The 12,212-nt window shown below is 54.7% G+C and overlaps 5 protein-coding genes across 5 annotated transcripts; 3 read left to right on the forward strand and 2 right to left on the reverse strand.

The window, feature by feature from the left end:
- Positions 1–124: 124 nt before the first annotated feature.
- A1O7_00111 (uncharacterized protein) lies at positions 125–1,313 on the forward strand (the record flags this gene model as incomplete). Its single annotated transcript, XM_007754153.1, has 3 exons — positions 125–416; positions 476–708; positions 798–1,313. The coding sequence occupies 3 exons, from the start codon at positions 125–127 to the stop codon at positions 1,311–1,313; spliced, it is 1,041 nt and encodes a 346-aa protein (XP_007752343.1).
- A 1,589-nt stretch (positions 1,314–2,902) lies between these two features.
- On the reverse strand, positions 2,903–5,482 carry A1O7_00112 (uncharacterized protein; the record flags this gene model as incomplete). The annotated part of the gene is made up of 2 exons (XM_007754154.1): positions 2,903–5,348; positions 5,409–5,482. The coding sequence occupies 2 exons, from the start codon at positions 5,480–5,482 to the stop codon at positions 2,903–2,905; spliced, it is 2,520 nt and encodes an 839-aa protein (XP_007752344.1).
- Positions 5,483–6,037: 555 nt separating this feature from the next.
- On the reverse strand, positions 6,038–8,531 carry A1O7_00113 (uncharacterized protein; the record flags this gene model as incomplete). The annotated part of the gene is made up of 2 exons (XM_007754155.1): positions 6,038–6,758; positions 6,808–8,531. 2 exons carry the CDS (start codon positions 8,529–8,531, stop codon positions 6,038–6,040), a joined length of 2,445 nt encoding a protein of 814 aa, XP_007752345.1.
- A 727-nt stretch (positions 8,532–9,258) lies between these two features.
- On the forward strand, positions 9,259–10,542 carry A1O7_00114 (uncharacterized protein; the record flags this gene model as incomplete). Its single annotated transcript, XM_007754156.1, has 5 exons — positions 9,259–9,322; positions 9,388–9,547; positions 9,600–9,772; positions 9,868–10,106; positions 10,165–10,542. The coding sequence occupies 5 exons, from the start codon at positions 9,259–9,261 to the stop codon at positions 10,540–10,542; spliced, it is 1,014 nt and encodes a 337-aa protein (XP_007752346.1).
- Positions 10,543–10,943: 401 nt separating this feature from the next.
- On the forward strand, positions 10,944–12,050 carry A1O7_00115 (uncharacterized protein; the record flags this gene model as incomplete). Its single annotated transcript, XM_007754157.1, has 3 exons — positions 10,944–10,974; positions 11,033–11,409; positions 11,472–12,050. 3 exons carry the CDS (start codon positions 10,944–10,946, stop codon positions 12,048–12,050), a joined length of 987 nt encoding a protein of 328 aa, XP_007752347.1.
- Between the last annotated feature and the right edge of the window lie 162 nt (positions 12,051–12,212).

Here is a 12,212-nt window from a genome sequence, read left to right on the forward strand (position 1 = left end):
GGTAGGTGTCCATCTGTGAGCACACGACGTCACCGAGCCACGCTATGTATGCTACCCATGTAGCAACCTCAGATTTTAGCACAACCTCTCCGCAACAACTTTGTCAAAAGTCGAAGTATTTCCAATGTCAGCCTTCTTCCACCCTCAACCACCACCATCCCCAACAACAGCACGCATTGCCATTGTCGGCACCGGCAGCGTTGGGTCAACCATCGCGTACGCCCTCCTGCATGGGTCACAGTATTCTGACCTCCTGCTCGTTGATGTGAACTCCAGCAAGCGAGACGCACAAGTGCGTGATCTTTCGGACGCGGCCTGCGCAGAAGGAAGTAGCACCCGCATGAGATGCGCAACGTTGCGAGATGCCGCCGGTTGCGATGTCGTCGTCATTGCCGCAGGTGTGAAGCGACGGAGAGGTGAGTGTCCCGTCTTTGGTGATACGATGCCGTGGAGGTAACCTGATCCACACCTCCAGCCGAAACAAGAGTCCAACAACTCGAGCGCACGACCGCCATCCTCCGTCACATCATCGACGGGATGAAACCGTTTCTCCTCCCCTCGACTATCCTTTTGATCGTGTCAAATCCCGTGGATGTCCTCACCACGCTGGCGCTCAAGCTGACAAGCCTGCCAAGCTCCCAGGTTCTAGGTCTGGGAACGTACCTCGATACAGTTAGGTTACGGAGAATCATAGCCGAAGAGCTAAAAGTATGTCGTCGTCGTCTGCTCAAGTGGTGCGTCTGCTCAACAAGACAATGGAACTGACCTTGTCGCCTCTTTCTCTTTTTCCGGGACAGATCTCCCCGCAGACCATCCACGCCGACGTCCTAGGCACAAACAACGACAGCCCGCAAGCCGGATCCCCTGCCTGCTCCACGGCCGTCATTTGCGGCCTCCCCCTCCCCGAGTCTAACGCCACCACCGATGCCGATCTGGCGGCCCGATCCTGGAAAGAATGCCACCTGATCGCCACTGTAAAAGGCGCGCCGATAATCAGCGTCGCGTCATCAGTCGCGCGCATCATCTCCGCCATTATATATGACAACAAGGCGCCGGTACCGTTGTTTGGACGCATGCCGGACCACGCCACTGCCCTACCGCTGGGACCCATGCCTATCAACCATTTCCAGGAGAAGCTAGGCTGTTGCGTCAGTCTGCCTGCGTTGCTGGGCCGCCAGGGCGTTGTCCGGACGGTGCAAGTGAAGCTGGAGGAGCGGGAGGAGAAGAAACTGGCCAGGGCGGCAGTGAGCGTGAGAGAGACGGTGGAGAGATTGATGGGGGAGGGCACTATAGGTGGCAAGGAGGAGGAATGAGGTAGGGAAGAGAAATAATGACTTCATGCTGCTGCTGCTGGCGGACTAGGAGCAAGGTCGTCGAGACAAGGAAATTTGCAATCTGTAGCTCGTCACAGGATGTACATGTAAAAACAAGTGGACTCACAAATGTGACCTCACTGTACGAGTAACGACTGATCGGTGGTTACAAGCAGAGGCAAAGAACCGCCACAAGGGAACCCACAAACCGAACACTGTACGAGCACCTATTGCAAAGTCCTACCTGTTCGAGTGCATGCCGGCCAAGTAATCAGCGATGAGTTCGTGCCTTCCACTGATGCTACGTCGCCGTATAATATACTCCGTACCACACGTTCAAAAATTGCGAACTCGGACTTTCATGCCAAATCATATTGCTTGTATCATTCCCAAAGTGGGTGTCAGTGTCTGGACTTTCTGTTCCGGACCCAGTATGTAAGTGGTGATCGATCAAACGACACAAATACGAGGTACGAGGTACCCAAACGGAAGCGATATGGATACCTATGTAATCGGCGCGGTCTCCGTACGGCCACCCAACAGTGCAAGGCCCGAGAACACGCCACCACGACATAATATTTTCTGTAGTCACGAGATGGCAGACCCAAAGCTGTCTGTCTGTTCGTCGGGCCGCATCGTCGTCTCCACAATCATCCCGTCCTCGCGTACGAGCCTTCGAGTACCGAGTACGGAGCACGGAGCATGGAGTAGGTACTTACCTCGTATGGCCAACGCGGGGGACTCTTAGCATACAACTGTGTGGGTCCACCGAACCGGTACACGGACCACAACACGAACACGAAGCCGAAGAGCAAATGTTGTGAGAAAGCGCCCCATCATCATTATCATCATCACCATCATAAGGAGGAAAGCCCAAGACCCAGAATCAACATCACAGTACTTTGCTAGCACAAGCATACTCACTCACTCACTCACACACACTCAGCTGACGTCCGGAAGTAGAGGAGTGACGGCTCGAACTAGGAAAAGCGGTTACTGTACGACGTCGTAACAGAAATCTCGCATTGAGAACCCACCTCACGTTGCGTTGTGAAAAGCTCAAGACAGAAAGGGCATGTATTCTCGCATCTACAGTATCCAGAGAGGGCTGGCAGTGGGAGTGAGTGAAACAGGTCACAGGGACGCGCGCCCCAGGGGAGAACACCACGAGATGGCACGAGAGCATTCTCCGAAGGTACTGTAAGTCTTCCGAGCGAGTTTTTCCACGAAATGCATATACATATTGGATAGTTAGGTATGTATTGCACTACGCAGATGCAGTAATATATTCGGAGGGCCTTAGGTAGGTACTAGCGTGGCACCATGGTAGAGCGGAGAGGGTCCGCTTATCGGGTAGTGTTGCCAGTGCACGTACTGTACTCCGTATGTATTGCAGAAATCAACCCCCCCTAGGATTCATCTCGCTCTCATTGACCGTCAATGATATCAACCTGGAAGCACTAGAGGAGGAAGAGAGTGCTGCATCTCGACGGCAGAAGGGCCACATGATCATTGCTGATTGATTTCTTTGACCACGTCATATACATCGACAAGCAGAATCACCAGGTCGCTTTGGTCCTGGGCCGCCCTCAACCTCTCTTCTCCCACGCCCTAACGACAGCCCTACCCCTGAGTTCCTCTTCCAAGTCCTCTTGTCTCTGCAACGCCCTTCTCACTAGGTCTTGCTCGAATCTGACTTCGGCCAGCTGCCCCTTGGCCCAGTTCCTGTGCCGGGGACATCGGTTCTTGATGCACACGCCGCCCTTCTTGGGCATCGTGTCACTTTCATCGTCCTCGTCAAGCATGGCCATGTTGTCATCTGGATGGACATTGCCATTCAGAAGTTTGTTGTCGTCCGGATCGTCCGGTGGTCCGATTTTGGCATCCGCGCCAGCACCAAGGGTGGCTTTCCCGCCTTTTTGACCGTACCAGGTCAAGAACTCTTCGTCCGACCACGCGACTCGCGGGTCGAATCCGCATAGGTCTTTCATCTTGGGTTGTGCTTTGCGAACTTCTTCCGTAATGGCAGTCGAGCGTGCCTTGATCAGCTCCAGAAACTGCTCTCGGGCAGTAAGCACTTCACTTAGAGCATTGAGCCGGGACTTTTCCGCTTCGATACCGGCCAATTTCGCAGATTCCAAGTCGTCGTACTCCAAACTTGGTGGAGCCCGCTTCATGTCCCCGGCATCTTTCATGTCCATGTCCACGCCCATGTCGCGGGGTGGCGTATCCGGCTTCCTGCCCAGCGCTTTCCACTCTTCGATGTTCTTGCACCTCTCGATCAATGCTTTGACCTCGCCAGCTCGTAAAGCTCCGCCGCGATTGGGCAGCATGTCATCATCGACACTGCTGTCCGTCTCATACTCCGTCCTCTCCTCGTCACTGTAGGCTGGGGTGGCGAGGCGGCTGTCTGGATCTAGACCGTTGGCAAGATGCGAAACGGGTCTCGCGGGTTTCTTTTCCTGCGTGTGCTTCTTGCGATGCTTTTTCGGCTTGGGCGCCTCGACAACATACTCGCCGTTCTTGGTGGTCTGCGCTTGCGAGTCGCCTCTTTGTACCAACTCGACGAAAAACATGCGTCCACATGCATCGGAGCAGTATTTGCTGGGTGGAATCTGGGTGACACGAGCGGGCTTTCGGCAGTCTTTTCGCCGGCACATACGCTTCCACGTTGTCTGAAGACCCGGTCTTGTACACGTCGGGCAGATGTACTTGTCGATCAGCTCACCGTCACGCTCCCTGATGTTGACACAGTTGCCATGAAACCATTCGTCGCAACCACCATCACAAGCGATCATCCAGGTATGATTGTCACCTTTCCTACAGATGCAAAATACCTCACCGTCGTCATTTGAGCTTGTTGCCGTCTCGGCTTCAGATGGAGAAGCCGAAACCTCACGGGAGGCAGCACGAGAGGAAGCTCGGGACGGCGATGACTGGACGCTGGCGGCTGACGTTTGCTTCTTGAGTCTGGAGGGCGGTGGCTTGAGCTGATGGGAAGATGGGGTAGCGCTGGGCGATCGGAAAGTCGACCGCGACGCAGGTGGACTCTGCTCTGACTCGCTAAGCTTGGGCTTCTTGTTGGGCGTGCTCTTCACCTTGGCTGTACCCTTCTTCCTGGCCGCAGCCGATATAGGCTTGACAACGTCATCAGGAGCTGGGCGCTTTTTGCCCGCGACGGGCGCCGGTGTCGCGAATGGTTCAGTTGAAGACGCCCTTGACCCGGCAACCGATGGTTCTTTCTTCAGGGTCGCAACCGCAATTGGCGGCGCAGGAGATTCGACAAGAGGCGTCGGACGGACGGGAAGGCTTTGTTGTTCTTCGGCCTGCTCGTCTCCATGGTCGTGCTCCTCTTCCCCATGTTCATCCTCCTCTTCCTCACCCTTGGCCGACTTTTTGGCTTTCTCGGGCTTGGGTGGCTTCGCAGGTGCAGGGGGCGGCCCTCTGGCTATGATGTCTTCAAGCGGTTCAATGGGTTCGCCGGAAATGGGATCGACAACGACCTCTAGGCTCCGCACTGGCTCCCAAGTCTTGAGATTGTGGATCTTGGAGATGTGATCTCGGACAGAGCGACGCCTGGTGAAGAGTTTGTGGCAGAGGTAACAGAGGTATCTCCGATCAGTATGCTGCCCTTCGTTTTTCGAGGAGTGGACCGAGGATTTGGGCGGTGCCTCTGGATCGACCTTGCGGGACTTCCCTGGATGTTTTCGCTGTTTTGGGGCCTGACTTCTGTCCTTGGCCGGGCTCTCTTCTGCATCGAAGCTCTCTTCTACCACGTCCATCATCGAAGAGTCTGCCGCCTCGCCGTCGAGAGGAGGGTACGTGTCTAGTGTCTCTTGCTTGACGTGGTCTCCCTCGTTCACCCCATCGTAGTTGTCCACGATCCCGGCAGACTGGAATAGGGGTTCGTCATCCATTTTTGTGTCCTCCATATGCGCTCTGCGATCAAAGGCATCTTGGTCGAGGGGCGCGTCCTCGTCGGGCTGGAACAGTTCGGGCGCAAAGAAAGGCGCAGCGGGCTCGGTGGTTTCCATCCTAGAAAACACAGGGTTAGACATGAACGTTAGATGCGCAGTCCTAGAGACATAGACTCACGCTGCAGATTCAGATGCGGCGCTGAGAGGGTTTGACGGTTCCGGGTTGAGAAGTCCAGAGAGCGAGAAAGCCATGATGACGGATCAGCGACGGTCGCATGTGCCTCGTCGCGCTAGCAAAGATGGCGAGAAATAGTGAAGACACTCGTCAACAGACAGCATCACCCTGTGCGTCTCTCAAAGGCTTGGACTCGTCGAGACAGGCACACGGGACACGGGCAGGCGTCTTGACTTTCTTCGTCAATTTGTCGCCCACTTTGTTACGCGCTCGAGTTGGAACGTGAGGTGCGAGCACGCGGCAAGCGCCCTTGGTCCAATCACATGACCGCACAGACGTCTGCAAGCTACGACACCGGGGAGTTGCGGAAAGGAAAGGGTCATAAGCGTACGGCTAGAAAGAATGGCTTGAATTGCAGACGGTAGCGAGCATTGCCGAGTTAGATGTCCTGCTGTAATGTTGGAACGTGAAAGGCTTCAAGACGCTTTTACACACGACTGCTAGATGACCTTCAAGTCCATCTATATGTCCGAAAATCCGATGCTGCTTCCAGACGATAAAACGTGACCCATATCATCAATAGTCATTCATATCTGATCGTCAATTGCGTATTATGTAAACACAGGACGCCGTCATGTCTGCGGGCTGGCGCCAGGTATCCCTTGGTAGAAATCTGTAAAGTCATCGACGAAGAACATGAGACTCTGTGGTTCAAAGGGGTATCCTGCAAAAGGCCCGGCAAGGTCGTCTTCGCCGTCACGATGTGCACAGACCTCCGCACTCGGCGTAGTTCCCGAGGTTCCGCTTGGGGGTATTGCAGTATTTGCAGACGCAGAGTCAGGGGTGGGTATCATCTGGACACTTTGTGCTGGCTTTTTGGTGCGTCTCTGTCGGACTTCATGGGTACAGCCAAATAAACGAATTGCTTTCTCAATGAGACTCCCTAATTCCTGGTACTGCTTCCGAGTCAGGTACGGTACCTTTCCCTCGGCTGCCAACCCCTGCCATTCGCCGTTTACCCAGGTTCGCAGTTGTGGAAGTACAGCGCTTGGGAAACTGATAGTTCCTTGATGGACGCCACTGGGCGGGATGTGTTCGGGAGACGGCGTCTTGTGTATGAGCCGCCACCACTGGGCCCATGTTTTCTGTAGGTCTCGACGATCCCTTTCCTCATACGCTTTTTCCATCTGCAAGAAATCATCGTACCCAATGTGAGGGCCTATAACTCTGTTGGCATCAGGGATGCAAATCGAAGCCCTGAACCTGTCGTGATAGTGACGTGAAGCGTCAAGTTCGCCAGAGAATTTCTGCCCACAATCAGAGCAGCCTAAGTGAATCCGTTTCAGATGTATCCTGTGACAACTTCATTAGCGCTGTCCATCTGCGGTAGATGGCCACATACCAAAGATCATTGAGTTGTAGGCCTGTTTCTGCACAACCAGGAGGACTGCTTGCCACGCCAGAAGGGGTTCTGTCGAAAGGACAATCCCACCGAAGCTTTGCCTGTGCTTGTGCCTCTGGATCGCCTTTGCGTTTTTTGAATGGCCTGCCTCCATCGCCTCCATCTTTGCCACTTTGATCCTTTCCTTGGTCTCCGTCAGCGCCACCAGGAGGCGTCTTTCGCTTATCGCTGCCCGGCGATGATGAGGTCTTGGCAGGAGTTGGCAAATGCGCTTCCGTAGATGAACCCGGACTGCTGTTGGTGCCACTGGGACACTGCCGAAACACATCCCCAACACGCAACAAAATGGCGAAGTCATCCGTAGACGAATCCGGACTGCTGTTGGTGCCACTGGGACATTGCCGAAACCCACTCCCGACACGCAGCAAACTGGCGAAGTTATCTGATGCAATCTTCTCAAACGCATTCGCAGCGAAACGAGCAGACTTAGATCCGAAACAGGCAGCAACTTCTTCTTCTACGCTGAGCTCCTCGAGCCCATCATCCTCATTAACGTCTTCAGAACCGATGGCAGATGCCTCTGCTCGGTCTTCATATTCCTTCGCTGGCGGGGCGCTGTACTGTGTCTGCGGACTCGCCCGCTCTGTAAGGACAAATATTTTGCTGAGATCGTTGACAAGCTCTCCTGTTGGAGGCTTCAAAGCCATGTGGGCGCTTCGTAGGTCATCCTGCCACCTCCATGGAGCAGTAGATTTGGTATCGGTGAACTGGGTCCTGCGAGGAAAGTGCTGATGGCTTGAGGGCAAAGGGCTGGAGGTCGCGAGAGCCAGAAAATCAAAATCGTGAACGTCCTTGTCAACCAGTAAAGTTTCCCCATTTGGTGGCTCATAGCCGGAATTCGACGCCTGCGCAACATATCGGGGATTGGTAGCACCAATCGCCTCCTGCTCCGGCTCTTCATTGTCGGTCTGAGACGAGCAACTTGTGCCTCGCTTTTTGATGAGCCGACAAGAACTCACGTGGGGACCAAAGGCTCTTTCTCTCGAGTTCGGGGCTCTGGCACGGCGGCTAGACTGCGCTAAAGATGACGTGCTAGCCGAGTATGTCAAGGACGGGATTGAAGACGAGGACGAGCATTCTGCTGATCCTCCAGACCCGGCCAACGAAGGTCCACAGTCCACCTCGGAGCTAGGTTGCTCTAAGTCTAGGGGAAGTGTCCACGGATATTGGCGCCGCTTTTGTAGCTCCGGTCCGTGGCGCGGAATCGTCTTTAACGATGCGAAAAAGTCATGTTGAGGCAATTCTGGATGGTGCGACCGCATGTGGTTCGCACAGTCTCCACGTCGATGATATCCTTTTCCGTTGTAACTCCTGTTGCACTTGAATGACGGGCAATAGAACAGGGAACCATTAGGAGCAGTGTTAACAACTATCGGTTTCACGGATTTGTGTCTGGAGCCCACTAGGATACCCTTCTTCTCTTCTCTTGAGACCGGTGTCAAGTCCAGGGTTGGCGAACAAAGTCTCTGGGCTGGTGATAGTCCTTTGGACTCTTTCTGTTCATCAGTCTCTACCGAGAGCAATAGCGACGTCCAATGGTCATTGGCACTGTTGTCTTGATGCGTCTCTCGGAAAGGCCGGGAGTCAAAGAATGGTGTGGTAAGCAGGTCGTCGTCCATGCTCTGCCCGGACTGTGTCAATGGGGGCTGCCATAGGTCCTCCATTGGGATCCTCACTGGGACATGCCCTGGGCATTTCGTTGGGACCATCTCCTGTGGGTCGAGAGTTGGATCCTGATCGAAAGCATGGTGAAGACCGCACGAACCCCAACGGACGAAACTGTAGAAGTGTAAGCACTCTGGAAAAAGGCTCGGTCCGAGAAGTTCGACTGGACACATGGGCTGGCCAACTCACTGTGATGACATGGAAGGGAACGTTGACCATAGCAAAGGGATCAAAATATAGCGCAACAACGAGTACGTTCGTGATAAAAGTGCAACGGCTCAGTCCTCAAGAGCAACGACGGAGTGAAGCAAAAAGAGCAAGGGAGTTCGTGATGTCGTCTGCGCACATTACTGATAAAATTGCGCCGGCATGGCGCAGAGGGAGCGCAGGTGCGCATCCCCTCGTGTTTGGGACGCTGCGCAGTTGCGCGAGATGGCATCTCGAGGGGCTCCAAGCACCAGAATGGGTGAGAAGACATGCTCCATGATGTCAGCCCAGAACCACTCTTAGTGGCACCTAGTGCTTCGTTCTTGGGCCTCAGCCACAGTTCAACAACGGGCCCTGGCAGTAGCGCCCTGGAGTGACTGATCATCCGGGGTAGGTGCATTCATTGTTCAAGCAGCTTATTGTGACCATGCTACCATCCTCGCATCTCAATTTTCAATTGTGACCGTTAGGCCTAGTACTATGTGATAGTATTTAGACCTTCAGTATGGGTCCAGAGGAATGTCAATGACATCCGAGCTTACCAGTGCCCTGTTCCATCACCAACGCGAGGCCCTCACGGTGGGTCTGGCTCGTCTGGGGATGGTGGACAAGAGTCCGCTCGCGAAAACCTTAACTAATCGAATCTAGTGGGCGGGTTCCAGGCCGTTTTCAAGCGTGCGGAAGCCACATCGTGCCCTTGGGACGAGCAGCGCGTAGACAAATCCCACCGCCACGAGGAGCACGGGCGTTTCAGATGCCCACCATGGCTCAGGCCTGCGCAACTGCGCGTCGAGGCCCCAAAACGCTTGTCAGTCACAGCATGGCACCGCTCTTGTGGCGTCACCGTCCGTCCTCGGTAGCCAGCTGCGCATTTGCGTCCACGCCCTGGAACCGACCTCAAGCAGGCGCATCTGGGTTGGCGACTTGACTCGAGCGACTACCTCAACTCGGGCAGTAGCGCAGCTCGTCGGCGTCGATACCGCGGCAAATATGCTGCAAGTGGTGAAGATGGATAGAAACGACCATGCCGGCGGTAAGTATTCTTGGTGACTGTCTAACCTCTTCACTATTTACTTTGAAGTCGACAGGTGAGGATGCCTCTCCCCATCACACAACCTTCGCACCCAGTCAGGGCAGATCAACACCCCGACCCCTCTTCAAACATCAATGCTACCTACAGGATCAGATGGCGTCTTCTCATCTGTCAGACTGAGGCCTTCTACCTTCACGAGGTGCCCCTCCTCTCCACTGATCGCGGCCCCGCTGTCGTAGAGACACTTCTCCATCAGTCTCTACGCTCGGAGTCCTGGCTGGCGAAGGCCGTCCCATTCATGATACCCGCCGCCTACACGGCTGTACTGGCCCCAGTAAGTCCACGGGAGCCTCAAGCTTGCCGTCTCTGCTGATCCGCCCACTCCTGACCAGGTCCCTGTCGAACTTCTTTCCGACCTCCCCTGCCTAGTGGACGTCGAGACTCAACAATACTCACACGTTTTGACCACGGCGCTGCGACAACCAAGCCAATTCCCGGCAACAGCTCAGTTCCTAACTTCCTATGCCCGCTTTGCCATTACACCCGAGCCTCGCAATAACGCCATCTCACGCGACGCCATCTTGATCAAGTTGCAGCTCAGCAAGCTCACGCTGGCAGCCTTCTTGGCTATCACCCTTACCGTATCTGTCGTGGCTGGTGTCGTCGCCGGAGTCGCACGCCATAGTGTCGACTTGGGCTTAGGGGTTTTCGGTGCCCTCGTCAGTCTGGTTGGGATAGTAGAGGGCTTTGCAACATGGAGATTGATGTGATCTGGGGGCACGGAAATCCAATTACAGGATTGGTACGAGAAGACTTGTGCATTAAATGCTCTATTGAAGACAGAAAATTAGGATCCGAAAAGAGGTCAAGTGGGAACGGTCATTACGCAGTTGATATTAGATCCTCCACCACCTCCTTGGCGCTGTGGGAGCTGGAGTAGGGGGACAGGGTGGAGAAGTTCGGATTGGGGGCGGGGTGAGGATAACCGGACTCGCGAGAGAGAGTGGCGGCGCTGGGGTACGTCGCACGTGAGCTCTAAGTCTGTCCCTGTCTTCGGCTCCTACGAGAAGGTAGACGTTCAACCCTTTCCGTGGACAGTGCCACTCACCATTCATTGTTGACCAGAAGTGTCGCTCGCTGTCTTTAGCAAACTAAAGCGTCGCGTATCAAAATGGAGGATCAGGATCACATCGCTTTCATTGGTGAGTACGGGTAACAGTCACTCTTACGTGCTCAGTACTGAGCTGATGGTGAGGCCAGGCGTAGGTGTGATGGGCTACGCCATAGCAGGCAATATCCGGAAGAAGATGTCCCGCAAGGCTCACCTCTATGTGAACGACGTTAACAGATCGGCTGCTGAGCGCTTCGCTCAGGAGTTTGGCTCTCACGGCTCGATCCATGTCGTCGATTCGGCCAAAGAAGCAGCTAGCCATGCGAAGGTTGTCATCTCCATTGTGCCTGGTGCGGACGATGTTTGTGAAGTATTCCTGGATCCAGCTACCGGGGTGATCGCCGCGCCGAAAGATGCCGACAGATTGATGCTGGACTGCAGCACGATCGACTGTCGATCGTCGAGAACCGTCGGTGAGAAATTGAAAGACGCGGGATCGGGCACCTTCGTGGATGCCCCTGTCTCTGTATGGCTCCCTAAGAGGACTGTCAAAGACCGATTGCTGATGATGTTGCTGGTGCTGTCTAGGGTGGATTACCTGGGGCTCAAGCCGGGACACTCTCCTTCCTGGTCGGTCACACGGCCCCATCTGACTCGGATCCGATGTCAAGGAGAATCGAGGCCGTGATCTCCATGATGGGTTCCCCCGACAAATTTTTCTGGTGCAATTCACCCGGGGCCGGCCTCGCCGTCAAGATTGCGAATAATTACATCTCCTGCACGACGCTCTTGACGATCGCCGAGGCCATGGCAATTGGTGTCCGCTCAGGGGTCGACCCGTCATTGCTGTACAATTGCATCAAGAGCTCGACTGGTCAATCCTGGATGTGTGACAACGTTCAGCCAGTTCCTTACGTGCTTCCCCATGTGCCTAGTAGCAACGACTATAAGCCGGGATTCAAGAGTCAGATGATGATCAAGGACATCTCGCTGGGAGTCGAAGCGGGCAGAGAGGTGAGAATTGAGCCGAAGACGGGAGAAACAGCCCTCAAGGTGTTTGAACAGGCTGCCAGGGACCCCAGATGTATCGATCGGGACGGGTCGAGCGTGTACCTGTGGCTGACCGGTGACACAACGGAGGATTATGCCAAGAAACGGGAACATTAGGAAGGCGTTTCGAATCCGTAGCTGCGCAGGAGCGTCAGGCGCGTTGAGCAGGAAAGATGTGGTAGACAGCCTTGCCAGCATCCGACCACAAGGTTTGGACAAGTCGGGGGTGCACACCTGCCCCAGAACAGGCAGGCTCTTCTTCTCCACATCCCCAACATC

The sequence above is a fragment of the Cladophialophora yegresii genome (assembly GCF_000585515.1).
Source record: "Cladophialophora yegresii CBS 114405 chromosome Unknown aczIN-supercont1.1, whole genome shotgun sequence".
Taxonomy (NCBI): Eukaryota; Fungi; Ascomycota; class Eurotiomycetes; order Chaetothyriales; family Herpotrichiellaceae; genus Cladophialophora; species Cladophialophora yegresii.